At 52.9% G+C, this 15,804-nt stretch overlaps 1 protein-coding gene across 2 annotated transcripts; it reads right to left on the bottom strand.

Annotated features, from left to right (window-relative positions):
• Nucleotides 1–924: 924 nt before the first annotated feature.
• Nucleotides 925–15,484, bottom strand: TMPRSS5 (transmembrane serine protease 5). 2 transcript variants are annotated; one of them, XM_043534149.1, is made up of 13 exons: nucleotides 15,346–15,484; nucleotides 13,595–13,718; nucleotides 12,487–12,594; nucleotides 11,749–11,871; nucleotides 9,881–10,016; nucleotides 8,387–8,500; nucleotides 7,439–7,482; nucleotides 6,142–6,304; nucleotides 5,815–5,993; nucleotides 5,176–5,274; nucleotides 4,721–4,863; nucleotides 2,845–2,997; nucleotides 925–1,618 (listed from the first exon to the last, which is right to left on the bottom strand). In XM_043534149.1, exons 1-13 carry the CDS (start codon nucleotides 15,346–15,348, stop codon nucleotides 1,610–1,612), a joined length of 1,398 nt encoding a protein of 465 aa, XP_043390084.1. In that variant the 5' UTR covers nucleotides 15,349–15,484; the 3' UTR covers nucleotides 925–1,609. The 2 variants fall into 2 exon arrangements, with proteins under 2 accessions (XP_043390084.1, XP_007060559.3); XM_007060497.4 differs by lacking the exons at nucleotides 11,749–11,871; nucleotides 12,487–12,594; nucleotides 13,595–13,718; nucleotides 15,346–15,484 and having other exon boundaries at nucleotides 9,881–10,026.
• Nucleotides 15,485–15,804: the final 320 nt, after the last annotated feature.

The following is a 15,804-nucleotide window of genomic DNA, read 5'->3' as shown; positions in this document are numbered from 1 at the left end:
AGGCAGGCCACTTGCAGTAAATATTACATGAGAATTGGGAACCCCACTCACCAGGACTCCCCGTGTAGTCCTGCGGTTGGGCTCCGTGCCCCCGAAGCAGTGAGCCGCTGGTTCAAATCCCTTTTCCCTTTGTTGAGACCAAGGCTTGGGTCCTTAACCTCTTGCCCCGCGAGCGTTCCGCTTTCACTATGTATTAACCGGGGCAAAGGAAGCTCTCCAAGCCCTCTATGGTACGGGGGTTAAGGTGTTTGCCTGCCGTGTGCGTGCTCCCGGTTCCACTCCCCTGGGTGCCGTTTGAGACGGGAGGGGGTGCCTCAATTTCTTACCGCTCAAGCCTTCCACTTTAACTATATATTAACCGGGGCGAGCTAAGCTCTCAAGTCCCTCTATGGTACGGGGGTTAGGGCGCTCGCTTGGATTGCGGGAGACCCTGGTTCGCATCCCCGCTCGGCGGGACAGGAGGGCCTCTGGCGGGTGAGAGGAGGCCCCTCCTAGCTCAGCAAGAGGCCCGGCACAGGGCCTCTTGCTTTTTTAATTAAAGAGGCAATGCTGCGCTACAGTAAAACCCCCCTCTCACTCTTGTCCACCCTGATCAGGATACACGCCCAGGTTGTGGCAGACCCCAGGGCACTCCCCTGCTCTTTTGAGGGGTGTGAACTGGGGGCCGCCACCTCCTGGGGAGAGTCACTGGCGAGCGATCCCTGTCCGAAGCCCCTCTCCGTCCCAAGAAGACAACGGCCTCTTGAGAAAGAGAGGGGCTTCGGACAAGGATGGCCCGCCCAAAGGACGGTCGCCTAGGAGGCAGGAAATCCCTGTGCAAATCCCTGCTGAACGGGCAGCTGGGGGATTTGAACCAGGATCTCCCCCAACCCAGGCGAGTATCCTAACCACTGGACTAGAGAGTGAGGGTAGCCGTGAGGCCGGCCCAGAGCCCATTTAACTAAAGTGGAACAGCTTCAACAGGCAAGAGTAGAGTAAGCCCAGCGCTATTCCAGAACGGTGAGTATAAAGGCACCAGGGCAGATTTGAACCCACATCTCTCACAGGCGAAGCCAATAGGCTAACTATTGGGCTATTGAAGGGGTCTGAAGAAAGTGCTGACCTAAGCAGCATTTAATTAAAGTGGAACAACTTCCACAGGCAAGAGACATGAAGCACCACATAGCTCAGGGCGCAGACAGGGCGCAGATTACATTTGATATCTGTCCAAAGTCCTTCTTAACGGAGGCCGAGGGGAGATTAGAACCCCATTACACACAGCCCAAGCATGGGGCCAAACCATTGCACTAGAGCAGGAGGACTGTAGCAGTCTTTGTCCAAACATTAATTGTTTAATATGGATTAGCTGCAACAGGCAAAAGCAGGGACACTGCCCCTCATTCTACACCAGAAAACACACCCGGGCTGCTGGAGATGCCTCCTTACAGGCCTTGGCAACAGGCAGGTTTTACAGCTCCCTCCATCTTTTCAGTTGATGCTGATCCACTGTAACTACATATTAACGGGGATAAAGCTCCATAGTGGGGATAAACTTGTTCTGGACTTTTCTTTGCTTGGCATGTCACCCTGGGGATGGCTCTGCTCCTTAAGCCTGTCCCTTGCTTTGTTCCTAGTGGCTCTGTTTAAAGAACAGACAAAAAGCTGTATCAGTTCCATGTTCTGGGATGGGAGATTCTCTGAAATCACAAGGGTCAATATTGTTGCTAATTTGGAAGCAAGAATAAAATCCTGTTACATAAGGTTGGTTGGGGGTGGGTGGGGTTTGGGTAAAGAGTGTAAATGGAGGTCGATAGTCATCTCTGAAGCTCCATGTATCCTGAGATCAATAGAAATATTTTCATTCAAAATCAGAGAAATGAGCTCTTTTTGTGGCAATTTTCTTTTAAAAACAAAAAACCTCCCCCTGTCCTGTCTTGCATTCACACACTGCAGGGTGTTGCTGCACAGTCCTGATATTGACTAGAAACAGACCATGGAAAAAAGAAACTGACTTGTTCTGCCTCTCCTCCCATACAGTAAACAAACTTCCAGCAATGAGCTGGTGAGTAAGAGAATAACTTTCACAAGGCCCTGCTGTCAGTTACAGTTGATGTGAGGAAACTCAGTGGGGGTTGTAGGCATTTTTTTAAAGCTCAGAGTCTCCCCTTTAATCTAATGTCCCCTGTAGCTTCTGTTCCTTGTTCCTCTCTGCATTTGTTGCTTTTGACAGCTCTGGAGAAGGGACAAGACTCTCCTTCCCCTGCCTTTGCTCTTTCTGGGGGAGGGAGGGAGGCTGAGATCTGAAGACCCCAAGCTGGTTGGAGGAGCACCGATGTGCTCAGGCTGTGGTGTCTGGATTCACTGGTGGTGTTTGTGCCTGCAAGATCCCAGATGTCTCACCTATGTTTCCCACAGGGAGCAGGGCCCTATTGGCCTTTTGGAGTATTTTTACATTCCTCTGTATTTAGGGGCATGTGCTGCTGATTGCCCTGTCTCTGGGCCTCTCAGCTCTCTGTTATCCAAAGGAGAGGAAGCCAGCTTGTGTTTCTGATTTCCTTCCTCTGGAAGGCTCTTGCTCCAGAGGACAGAGCTGTTGACTTTCTCCCAGGAGATGCACTTGATCTATAATGGCAGGGGTATTTTAAAACCCACCTCCATTCCCATCCCCCTATAAATGTCTCCTGCAGAGCAAGGTTGTCACAGGGTTCAGGAAGGAATTTTCCCATTGGGCAGTGTTGACCAAAGAGGCAGGTTCTTAAGTGTTGGGTGGTAGCCAGGATGACAAAGCTGATGAACCAACACCCTGCTCTGTTCTCGCATCTCCTTGGAGGTCTACCCAGGCCTTCGTCCATTTGCTCCCATTACCTCGATGATATGATAAATCCAGTCCAGGAATTCAGCCACCTTGGTGTAAACCCCAGGGTAGTTGGGTTCAGCACACCCCGTGCCCCAGCTCACAATGCCCACTAAGCGCCAGGTGAGTTCATCTTGACAAACCAGCGGCCCCCCGCTGTCTCCCTGCAAGACAGAGCAAGTGTCACGGTGGGGCAGTGCTTCTGTGAAGCTAGCAGGTGGGATTATGCACCACAGGGCTGCTCCTGCCCTGTGGGCCCTGTCAGCTTTGCGAGAGGCTGAAATGCAGGAAGGGGCAGAGCTGAGTTGCCTGCTGCTAGTACGTCCCCTTGGCATGAAGACGGCTAAACCCCAGCTCTGTTACATCATTTTAGTTCTCATGATTTTCCTCTCTCCCTTTCCCTCAGTCAGAGGATCTCAAAGCACTTTACTGGCCATTTTCAATCTATGCATCCTGGCGACACAGCGCCAGATCTTCAAAGGCTTTTAAATAAATGGGAGTTAAGCAGCAAAATACCTTTGTGAATCTGGGCCAAAATACTGTACAGGACTTTCCACGATGCTCTTCCTCCCTCCTGTTTAGGCAGCCGTGTTGCAGCAGGAAGAGAACTGAACCATGCTGTGTGGGGCCCCTTCATCCCTGGGGGAAGATGCTGCTAGAAGGTGCTCAAGGAGCAGAAGCTGGGATTTGCAGACAGCTTGCAGAAGGGTCCCATGGAGGGTTCTTCCTCTGCACTGCTTCATTGATGCCCAGGGGTGCAGTAACACAGCACAGGAATGAAACCCAACAGCCTGAGGCTACCTTTGTTGTATGTGGTTTTTCCTGGCCTGATACATCCCTAACTAACGGACCAAAGATGCTGCTCTCGAAGGCCCAGGTGAACAAATGGAGTTAGATACCTAACTCCTCTCCAAATCCACGGGAGTTAGGTACCTCAATCCATTTGTGACTCTGGGCCTAGCTCCCCCTAAGGAGCTGCTGTATAGCTTCACACCAACGATCTGCTCATTCAATGCCTGTCTCCAGCTGGGACTAGTGGCAGTGCAGAAGACGGGGCTAAATGCCTGTAATCAACAATAATGCAGTAGCCCTTCTTAAGCAACGTTTGCTTCTGACTACAAGATGTGTGGCTGTGGCTATCTGTCCTAAAGCCAAAGGACTGTAAGTGGAGGATGGAGGGCGTGGGGTGTGAATTGATCCTGCGTCGTCCTTCGCTAAGGGCAGCTGTTAAGGAGGTGGGATTTATAACTTCCAAGCGAAAGAGGAAAAGCATGCTCGCTGCAGCTTGGTACCCTGGTGCAGTGGGGCAGCTGGGCAGCTGCCCTCTCTGTATAAAGGAGCATTATCCTAAACCATGGCGGTGGCTGAACTTCTATATTCTAGTGACCCGCTGTTCCCCAGGATGAAGGGGGCCTGTGCATTAGCTCCACGCACACCCCTGCCATGCCCCACTTCCCACCTCTGACACACCCTCCCTGGTTCGATGGAGGGCCTGATCAAACCCCATCATGCCCCCACGCTGACACCCACAGCCTCTCAATAGTTCTACACAGGGCACCAGCACACCCCCAACATGCCCCTGCGCTGCCCCTAAAACCGTCCCACCTCACCCTTCACACGCCCCCGCCCTGCCATGCCCTCCTTGTGCCGCACGGGGCTTGAGCATGCTCCTGTCATGCCCTCTCCAGTAAGGGGCTAGAGGGGGGACCCCTCTTCATTTAGATGGGGAGCCACGTTTCCCACCCTCTTCCCCATTTTCATGTACGTGATAGACACCATGTGGGATCCAGCCCATGGTAAGCAGCATCACACTGTTCCTCAGTGGGGGAAAGGACCCGATCCCCCACAGCCTATTAACAACAGGGGTTGTTTTCTCCCTGCTCTCACCTGGCAGGCATCTACTTTCCCGTCCAGGTAGCCAGCACACAGCATCCTGGGGGTGAGCTCACCAGAGTACATGCAGGAGCTGTTGCATTTCTTGGTGCTGATTAAGGGAACAATAGCTTCCTTCAGCATCTCAGCAATATGAACTAGATTTGAGGAAAACAAATGAGAGAGACAGTTTAACCTGCAGCCCTGGTGGCTAGATGCTGGGGTTTGCACTCAAGGCACAGTGGGACATGGAGCATTACAGACACTCTTCATCTCCAGGGCTCTGGGTGTTGGGAGGAGGAGAGGGGTTGGGCTGCGGGTTGGGACTGAGGACTGTAGGAGGTTTGGAGATCAGAATTCAGTACTCTCTTCTGGACTCAAACATCCCCTCAGTGAGATGCTGCCTTCGCTCGTCTTCATTTCAAAAGGGAGCTACAAGAGAGCTCTCCATGCCTCCTGGAGCTGCTCACCGTGTTCAGGTCTGGTGTAGCCCCAGCCGGAGATCCAGCAGTGGGTGCCGTGGGGGAAATCCTGACGGTACAGCGGTAAACACACTGCACGGACGGTATCTGGGGAGAGAGCCACGTGTGAGAGCACCACCAGCTTGGGATGCCCCTCCCAGCACACAGCACAAACAAATTGAGAGTGGCTCCCAGGAGCAGCCAGCCTGGAGTGAGCAGGGGTGATCTAGTCCTGAGAAGTGCAAGCGAAACACCCTTGCAGCTCTGCTGCCTCTGGCTCCAGGGGCCGGATTCTCCAAAGAGCTCGGCTCCCACTGTGACCTTTACAGCCAAATCCCAGCTCTTTAGAAAATCTGCCCACTTTATTCACTGCATCCTTGGGAGACAAGGTCTTGCAGGCGTTCTGTCCCATGTGCCATCAGCAGAGGCCCCGGGGCTTGCCTGGGGAAAGCTTTCTCTCTGCTGCCCACAGCTCTCCACAGCTGGACCAACCCTCGTTCTGGCACTGCCCCTGCGATCGACACAGGCCACCAGCGTGGGAATCAGACCATTGGTGGGTGGCTCCCTTGTGAATGGAAGCCATGGGGCTGCTCTGTGGGGATCCCCCGCCCCCTCCGAAGGGGAGATGGCTGAAGAGAAGGGTCTCACCGGAGAAGTTCAAGGGCGCTGTGAGTTTCATCAGTGCGATGTCATAGTCGTGACTCCTGTCGTCATAGCGGGGGTGGTAGATGATTTTCTCCACCGCCGCCCCAGCCTGCTGTTGGACTGACACGTGAGCGATCATCCCGGCAAAGACCAGCCAGCTGGAGACCTGAGGCTGCCTGTAACTGAGCAGAGACATGGCCCACCTGTTCCTCTGGGGCTGAAGTACTGCTGGGGCGGCCAATTCCCCACTCCTTCCCCGGCTGAGGGAACAGCCGTGCTCTGCGCTAGGCTGCCCTCCGAGGCCTCCAGCTCTGACATTCCCAGACTCACTTGTGCACGCAGTGAGCGGCCGTGACGATCCAGTCGCGCGCCACCACGGAGCCTCCACAGACGTGTTTGGAGTTGAGGTATAGGCTGACCTGCCACGGCCAGCGTCCCAACGGGGCCTCGCTTCCGCCCACGATCCGGGCCGCCCTGGAGCGCATGCCACACTCTGCAAAGGGGGAGAAACATTAACCTCGTGCCCCCAAACACTTCAACTGGGAGTGGGGGAGGGATGGGCAGCAAAGGGTGTCCGAGAAACCGCTGAGTGGAGCTTTGCCTTGGGGCCGAAGGGAGAGAGGGAAGGTCTTTGAACACCAAGGCTGGGGGAGAAGAGCAGAACAAAGAGTCAGGAAATGGGAGACAAGAAAGGGAAAGCAAGGCAGCAGAGAGGGGAACAGCTGACAGGAGTTATTCCCCAGGCATGCTCCTGCTTCCTGGCTGTGCCCCACCGATGTCCCTGGCTCACCCCCCACAGGACGTCAGGGATTCAGGGTGGCCCCAGCTTTCTCCCTTTCTTCTGCCACCTGTGCTGTTCCCCATGTGAAATAACCCACAGAAACCCACTGTAATCCCTTCTGTGTGCTCCGAGCTAGTTCCAGGACCTCTGCCTTCCCACCCAGTCTCCTAAATCAATCTCCTCCATGTACGAAATGTCCCCCAGCCAGCACCACTGAGCCAGAGTGGAGAGGGAGCAAGAGAGAACAGCGGGGAACGCAGGAGTCCCACCACTCCACCTGGGCCTTCTCTGGGCTTGCCTCTTGCCCGGCAATAGCCCTGGGCCTCAGGGGGAGAGTTCAGGGCCGCAGCTTCCTTCTCTGACAGAAGGGGCTGCTGAGACGGTTAGGATTTTAGATACTGGGGAGGGGGTGCTGATGGCATGTGCTGTTAATTGCACAGTAGCTATGCCATATGGACAGGAGGGATTTGGGAGCTGATGGTCATGTTGCTGCAGCCGCTGCAGGCAGACCCCAGCTATGAAGTCACACGGACAAAGGGGCTGCTGCAGGGGCTTCAAAACCATCCTTTTTCCTTTTCTTTTCTTGCTGCTCAGCCCGCTGGGAAGCTAAATCTTCCTCCCACCCAGACAAGCTGGTTTGTGCTGGCTTGTTACTGCCCACCCAACACTGAGGCTGCTGGATTGGTGAAAACCACTCTGTGAGGAATGACACAGGCTTTGCAAACCAACACCAGGGCACTCAGTGTCTGGCTGACCTGGGCTTTTGCTAATTAACAGAGGGTCTATAATAGCACAAGGAATGCAAGAAACTTCAGTGCAATGTGGGGACGGGGCTAAAGCACTTACCGGAGCATTTCAGAGCCACAATTCGCCCTGAAGCACAGCTGCTCCTGCACAAGAATAAAATCAGGGTTCGAAATAAAGTTCTCCCAGAAGTCTGCAGCCATGAAACACAGAGCTGGCCCATCACGGGGTGGCCTGCCTAGGAATGGCGACCAGCCAGATTCACCCAGGATGCCCAGAAAGTGGATTCTGATGGGAATAATCATCGCGCCCATGGAAGGCTTTTCACCTTCACAGCACTTTGCAAACGCGAGCTGGTGCACGGCAGAAAGCTCACATGCGCAACGACAGGGGCTGTGGTGCTGCGGCAACAAAGCAGAGTTGTTCTAAGAGGGCTAGCGGGCCTGTCTAAAGGTCTGCACCTCAGCTACCCTGTTGGCACTGAGGGTATCTCTGCTCTGCAATCAGAGGTGCGATTTCAGCACGTGTAGACGCGTGTGACTAGCTCAGGGAGCATTAGCCATGAGGCACAGACTGTGCAAGCCCGTCTGCGACCCAGGGTCGTTATTCTGGTGGCTAGTCTGTGCTGAAGTCCGCACTGCCAAAGCTTTGCTGCTCTAGGTACTCGCCCTAGCGAGAACAAAGCGAGCTCAGATATGCCCACACGTGCTGAGTGCAGCACAGACATCCCCGCTGTGTAAGCATCAAGCTGGCTTAAGTCCTATTTCAGCGGCATGACCAAAGCACCCAACGCTGTGACCCTCCCTGCAGCTGTGGCTCCTGCCAGTGTAGTCACTGTGCTATTTGCCTTCCCATTTGGCGTCATTTAGTTGCCAGTTCAGATTTTCTCCCTCCCTCCATATTCGCTGATCTGAGTCAATGCCAGCTGTGCAGAGCCTGGCAGTCGCCTCCAGAAACATGGAGACTTTTTCTCAGACAATACAGCCATGAAAGGACCTTCTGTTCAGTTCCCCCAATGTCAGTCCTGCTCTCCCCAGCTCCGTCACCCACCTGACCTGCCACATGTCTTCAATGCTGCTCTTCTGGTTGAGCACAATCTGAACAAACTCTTGCGTATCGTTCACCTTGACATCTGTCAGGTTCACTCCTTTGTGATGGGCGAGTCTGCAGAAGCAACAGCAAATGTCATCACCTAAACACAGAGAGAGATCAGAGAGCTCACCTGTGCCTCTGACGTGACAGTGTTGTTACGGTCACTTTCTTCCTCTCTTCTGCACAGAACCATTGTACTCTAGTTTATACATGCTAATTCTGGCCACTGCTCACACAGAGATGAAAGGGCTAAATATAATAACCATCACACACTGGAGGATGAAACCTTTACCCTGCCATGTTTCATTGAATCACAGTGCTTAAACAGGAGGGCTACCAAATACAGACACAAAAATCAGACTTCCACGCACGCAACTTGAGTTCCAGTTTTGTCTCTCTCATTTACCAGGGGCAAGGCCCCTGTCTGAAACTGCACAGCACACAGGGACATCTAGTGGCTAAATAATAATATTGCAAATGAACATACACCCCGGCCCTTACTTTACATTCTAACCCCAAAATTAGGAAATAGGTTTGCTTGGATCACTAAAGTATATTTTCAGATGCAGCCATCACTTTGCTAGCCTTGCAATGTAGACCGCATATGAGTACAACAGGAGACAGTAATAATACTGTGTCCTTCGCTAACGCCTTCCAAGTGAGGATCTCAGAACACGCTCCAAACATGAACGAGTTCATCCTCACTTGGGAAACAGGTGAATATTATGATTCTGGTTTGAAAGATGGGGGAAATGAGGCACAGAGAAAAGAGGTCACAAGGGAGTAGAGGAGGTAGAATTAAAACCCAGGAGTCCTGCTTCTCATTTATGCCAGAAAACCATCCTCCTCATCTCTATGGGGATGTTCAGCGGAAATGCACAGCCACAGAACAGCAGTGGATAGGAGAACAGTAACATTATATCTGGGAGTGACTCTGTAGACAGCAATGATATAAGGGCTTAACCCAATTTCCAGGGAAGCCGATGGAAAGATAATTCCACAGTCCATGATTCTGTAAGCTTGGGAAGCTGCTATAAACATCTCGGGAAATAAACCCAAGCTACAGTACATCTAGCATGGGTCAAAAAATGCAGATTGTTTTTTTCCCCACAGGAAATTTTTTCATTTAAAAAAAAAAAATCTGGTGAAAAAATTTAAATTTTGCAGTGAAAATTCCAACCCCCAAATGATTTGATTTGGGGGGTTTCCTCCCTTTTCCAGTGGCAAAATAGAAAAAGGGTGAGAAATGGGACTAGCACAATGGGACACCATTCTCAGTTGAATCTAGGCCCCAGTGTAATGCAAATAAATATCAGTAACTCTACGGTCCCTGGCTCCCACCCCTGTGCTCTGATCACATTACTTCCTGCAATATCTTCATAAAAATGACAAATCAAAGACCTGTACCTGAGACTGCCCGACTGTGTCTATGCTGAGAGGAGCATCACTTACTGGAGATATCCCAGCTGCCTACAGATCAGAGTCCCCAGGAAGAGATTCCACCGCTCGTGACATGCCAGGAGCCAGCCGGGCCTGCCTTCCACCTGCACTTCCAACAAGAAGTTTCCCGTGTTTATTCTGAAAGATACTAAAACCATTTGATTAAAAACATCCTGCAAGCTTCCTTGCGACCAGCTCGTTGCAAAGGCCCAAGCCAAACACAGTAAAGTCCCAGTGACTAACGAGGGACAAAACCATCCCCAAGTCTGGCTCTGCAAAGTGCCCCAGAAAACCTTTGGGGCTATTGCAAACCACGCCTGGACCTTTCTGTGTGTTCCCTGGGCTCAGGGGGTGGCACTGCTGGGTACTGGCAAAGCATTCTGGGTAGTGCTATGCAGAGGGGGCTAACAAGCTTCCCCTTTGCTTCATCATCACTCCAGTGTCACAAAAACAAAGAACTTTGGGGACTTTGGGTTTAAAGGCAAAAGCTGAGCAGAGCGTGTTTGAGTGAAATAACAGCTGCAAAATTAGTTAGAGGCTGAATTCGAGATACTTGCTACTTACATAGCACTTTCCACTTAGAGATCTCTAAGCACTTTAAATAGCACCATTAACACTATCCCCATTGTAGAGGCAGGCCGAGCTTGGTGTCCCAGAGCGATTGTGCTGGAGGCAAGCATAGAACCCACTGCTGTCCTACACCCAGTCCAATGAACCACAGTCTCCTGCATTCAACCTGCAGTTAGTATCTCAGGGATCAGAGTAACAGCCGTGTTAGTCTGTATTCGCAAAAAGAAAAGGAGTACTTGTGGCACCTTAGAGACTAACCAATTTATTTGAGCATAAGCTTTCGTGAGCTACAGTTGCATCCGATGAAGTGAGCTGTAGCTCACAAAAGCTTATGCTCAAATAAATTGGTTAGTCTCTAAGGTGCCACTAGTACTCCTTTTCTTTTTATCTCAGGGACTTGATTAAAATTCCATTGCTGTAAACTGGTGACTTTGTGACACGCCCCATCCCAAGGGCTAGTTTCAGGTGGGATTAAAACAGGGGCAGAGGTTACCTCTTGGGTGTGAGGGTTGGAAAAGGGGGACCAGTGGAGAACAGGAAGGGGGACATGTTTGGAGCACTGATGCACCCGTACCGAACAACCTGTGCGGAAAGAGGGGAAACCCCCAGCCGAACGGGGCCCAGACACACTGATCTGTGGCGACCTCAGGAGACGGGTGCGGAGGGCTAACGCTGAGCCCTAGACAGCAGGAGGCGAGGGAAAGTCATTCACACCATCGTTGGAACCACAGCTCACAATCTGCTCAGCCCCCACTTTAGGGGGGGGTCAGAATCAGGGGGTCAGTAAGGAGGGGTCCAGCTCCCTGCTCCTCTGCTCAGAACAGAGAGAGCGCTCCCGCTCTTCTCCCTGGCTTGGGTAAGCAGCACGTCCCCCCTCCCATCCCCGTCCCCCTGCTCCTCCATCTCCTGCTTCGCTCCCCTTTAACCACTGGGCTCAGCTGTCAGGTCGCTACTGTGATGCCACCGCCCCAGAGAGTGCGAACATCCTCCAGGGAGCGAAGAGGGAGGCCGAGGCCTGGCTTTTTACTGCAAAACTCAAGGAGAAAAACAGAATGTGGGGGAACTTTCTGGCCTGTCGTGACAACGAGAAAGGGGCAGGCAAAGGCATAGAGACAGCCTCAGTCTTTGCTTTGCTTTTGACCTTGAAGAAGGGAAATCTCCTTGTCCTTAGGTCAGACAGGCTGGATTCCAGCGGGTTCCACAGATCACTGTGAGTGAAAGGTCCCGCTGAAGGCACTAAGTGACACATCCTCTCCACAGGGATCCTGGCAGCGAGGAGAGAAGGGGCATGGGGAGTAAAGATCTCAAACCTCTCCTGGGAGCCGTGGTGACAATGGGCTCGTCTTCCCCGGCGTCTCTGCAGATCGGGATCAACTCTGTGTCCTGCAGGGGGCTGGAATCCTGGTCCGACAGGGGCGCTGTCAGGAATTTCACTTCAGGAGAAAGCGCAGAGGACTGAGATGTGATTGAACAGACTAGACAAGGCCCCAGAGCACATGTTGTGGGGAACAACCCTGCACTGGCCCCGAGGGGGTTAGATATACCCTTAGGGCTTGATCCAAAGCCTGCTGAAGTCAACGGAGAGATTCCAGTTGATTTCAGCTATACTGAGGCTGATCTATTATTTGCACTACAGTAGCACTTGGAGGCCCAACTAAGCTCGGACCCCCACTGTGCAAGGTGCTGTACAAACACACAGTGAGAGACGGTCCCTGCCCCGAAGAGCTTACATTGAAGCAGATAAGACAGACGCAGGGTGGGAGGGACAACAGGCTCAGCGAGGGGAAGGAACTTGCCCAGGGTCACGCAGCTGGTCATGGCAGACCAGGACTAGAACCCATTCCAGTGCCTGCAGCACCACGCAGCCCCCTGTACTCTCGCTTCCTGGGCTTTGCAGCTGGGCTTTCCCATGCCTAGTGTCTGTGGTCCTGGGACCCTGGTGACAATTTGCTCATCACTTGCATGACCCCAAAGCCCTGCTCTCCATTTTGGCAACTGGTCTAAGGGCGGTTTTGAGAGAGGTGAGGAATTCCCCAGGAGATACAGACCTAGAAGCCACATCCCAATGGCTGCCCCTGCCAGCAGCCCGATGGCCCCAAGCAGCAGGAGGCATCTCTTGATGGGGCAAAGGTTTTCCAGGGACGTGTTGGAAGAATCTTTAAAAAACAGAGAGAGGGGGAGGGAGGATGGATACTGAACAAGTTCTGGGTCTCATTGTCTTCTCATCTGTGGCACAGTCTGGGGCCCTATCTAGCCCCTTGTAAACTCCCTAGCTCACCACAAACTCTCCTCTCTTCCTATGAGGATAAGCCCAGTGGTCCACCATGCGCCAAGGTTGGTGCCCAGGATGGGGCAGCGGGTCTCAGTCCCTAACAAGACTCCCCAGGGTGAAAACACAAGAACTAAGAAGGGATCCTTCCCGTGTACATCTTCCATCTGGCCAGAAAACACAGTCAAAGGCACAGAAGCAGCAGGCTCCTTTCAATTAAAGAAGCCACGCTAGTGGGACCAGGCAACCTACCTATTTACTAATAGCTGGCTGCGTCTCCGGAGAGGCAACATCTGCAGCATCTATAGCTCACAAGGGAGGCTCTGAGTCATTTACATGAGCACAAGAGGCGGTGACATGGTGCTGCACTGCAAACGCTTGTGAAAAGCATGTGATCTTCAGATCGGCACACTGGAGAGCCTGTCCCACTTGGCTGCATTTAGCAATGCAGAGTAGACTGGCTGGTTGGACACCTCCGACAAGGGGCAATTCCCAGTGACCTTCTCCAGGAGATGTGGGGAGGGGGCAGGCGACGGTAACAACCCGCACGGCTACCCCAGCACCCTCCATGCAGGGCTCTCTAGGCCCTGGGCACTCGGGGTTGCTGAAGTGAGGGAGGAGTGGACTGATTTTTCAGGCTCAGGAGGGTATTTTCCTTTCCAAAGGTAGAGGTGAGGGTTAGGGCCTGTCGACACTGAGAGTGCAGCCCCGGGAACGGCAAAGAAATAGGCGAGGGTCAATGCAGCCACCTTGATGTAAGCAGGTGTTGTGGGGGTGCCAGTCCTGGCCCGCTCTGCATCCTCTGTGTTCTGTGGGCGCCAGGCGTAGCAGAGAAACCCCTTATGCCTCATGCTGCCCCAGATGCCCCATCCCTGTGAATAGCTCACCACGTCCTGCTGAGGTCTGAGTCCTTCCCATGCCTCTTGGCTCTGTTGTCTTGGCCCCCTGGCTTTGGCCAGCATCCCGAGGGCTATGAAGGTCAATGGAGAACTGGGCAAGTGGTCCAAGACTCTAGAGGGAAAGAAACAAAGATCTGTACAAATCTGGGGCCACAGGGAAGTAATCAGGGGAATGGCCCAAAATGCACTGGTGGAGGTGATTCATGGCCCAGTCACTCGTGCTGGGCCCAGATCCGAAAATCCACTTGGATAGATAGGTAAATAGCCAATGCACCCTATTCCCCCGTCGAACCAACCGCAAAGTCCCTATCCTGCAGGCCCCAGTGTCCAACTGTCCTGCCGTCTCCAAGTGGTCAATGAAAACCTCACAATACCCCTTAGAGAGGGGATCCTAGTGGGCATGCTCAGAGAGGGAGCTCCACCAATGTGGTTCTAAACTGAGAAGATGGAACCCCTGGCTCCAGAGCCGGGATCCGGTCCCAGCTCAGCCCAGAGGGGAGGCATAAAGCCAGAGCAGTTTGGGAACAGGCATTCCCTTTGTTCTCAGTGGGAGCCTGAGATATGAGGGGTGGGATCCCAGGTCCTAGGGGGAAGGATGGGAGAACGGAGCACTCCCCTGGCAGCCCTGTGTGGGCTGGGTACAGCCGGTCAATACACAGGGGGAACTCTCTGGCGGGAAATTCAAAAGCAACAAAACATTTTCATTTCGTTTCAAAAATGTTCACCGAACTTTTTCCAGTTTCTTTTTTTTTTTTTTTTTAATGAAACGACATTAACCCCCTGGGGAGGAAAATGGGGGAAACAAAACAACTGCCCTACCCCCAACACTGAAAACATCCTAGGTTTTCTTCAAAAAACAATTTTGACCAAAACAAAGAGTTTCCATGAAAATGCTCATTTTGCTCAAAAAATGTTGTCATGAAATGTTTTCCACCGGCTGCCGTGCTGGACAGCCTGAGGCTGTCCTCTACCAGCTGTGCTATAGGGCACGCCAAAGCACTGTAAGAAGACCTAAGAAAGAAAACAAGCTACTTTATCCAGCAATCTGAGTGGGGCACTTCCTGCGTGCGCGCTCACATACACATACACACACACACATCTGATGCCTGCTGAAGAGCCCAACGTTCAGTTTCTTAGCTTTCCATTTGCTTCTTCAGTCACAGGCTCTTCACTAGTTTCCAACCCACAATTCCTCCCTCCCATTCGCTGGACCGGTCGGATGCGAATGTCAGAGCGCTTTAGATCCTCTAGCGCAGAGGTTCTCAACCAGGTGTCCAAGGCCGCCTGGGGGGGGACACAAGCAGGTTTCAGGGGGTCTGCCAAAATAAACCAGAGCTGGCGTTAGAGGCGCTGGGGCCCCGGGAAGAAAGCCCAACCCCCATTGCACGGGACTGAAGTCTGAACCCTGCTGCATGGGCCTCAAGCCGAAGCAAGTTAGCTTTGCAGGGCTCGCTGTGGCGTGGGGCCCCGGGCAATTGCCCTGCGTGCGGCCCCCTAACGCCGGCCCTGGCTTTTAATGTACTGGATATGGAGAAAACCAGTTGTTGTGGCACAGGTGGGCCATGGAGTTTTTATAGCCTGGTGTTTTTTTGGGGGGGTGGGGGGAGGCTCAGAAAGAAAAAGTGCATTAAAGGAACCCACAGAGCTCACCACTTCCATACCAAACTGCAGGCCCTCTTAGCTCCAGGCTGTGCACCACCAGACAGCGCACGGTCGTGCAGGAGGTAAACGCTCCTTACCATGACAGCAGCACTCAGGGGTGAGAGCGTGCGGCTAATTCACCATCACTGCTCCACGGGGCCGGCGGCTGCTCTCTGACAGAGCCACAGCACCCGGGCCTCCCGCTAAACACGCACGCACGGGCTAGACAAAGCCAGCAGCTATGGTGTCACAGTGAATGGAGCTGTTGTTTTCCCAGAGAAGTCAGGAGGCTGCCAGACTGGTTTGCCCACCTCCCTACAGTCTGCTAATTGGTGCCTGTAATAGATAAGGGGGCAGCCGCTTAGCAACGTCCCACCCTCCTCCCCATGCCCAAAAAGCATGCCACTCTCGGGGCGCCCCACAGGGAAACTCTGTCACTCCGCTGGATTGAGGGTTGAAAGCGACAGAGCAATATTAGCCTTTGTTGAAACGTTTCAGATCTCAGCCCTCTGGTTCATTTTGATTCTGTTTGGACAAGACTTACCTGCAGTGCAGCC

This window comes from Chelonia mydas, chromosome 22, assembly GCF_015237465.2.
Source record: "Chelonia mydas isolate rCheMyd1 chromosome 22, rCheMyd1.pri.v2, whole genome shotgun sequence".
NCBI classification, from domain to species: Eukaryota; Metazoa; Chordata; order Testudines; family Cheloniidae; genus Chelonia; species Chelonia mydas.
This window is presented reverse-complemented; position numbering and strand designations above follow the sequence as displayed.

Excerpts from the sequence above, each read along its gene's own strand:
- TMPRSS5 (XM_043534149.1), bottom strand. Across the intron at positions 8,501-9,880 it reads AGGCAGCTGGGATATCTCCA|ACTCGCCCATCACAAAGGAG; the intron begins GTAAGTGATGCT and ends TTGCTTCTGCAG. Across the intron at positions 6,305-7,438 it reads TGTGGCTCTGAAATGCTCCG|AGTGTGGCATGCGCTCCAGG; the intron begins GTAAGTGCTTTA and ends CCCCCTTTGCAG.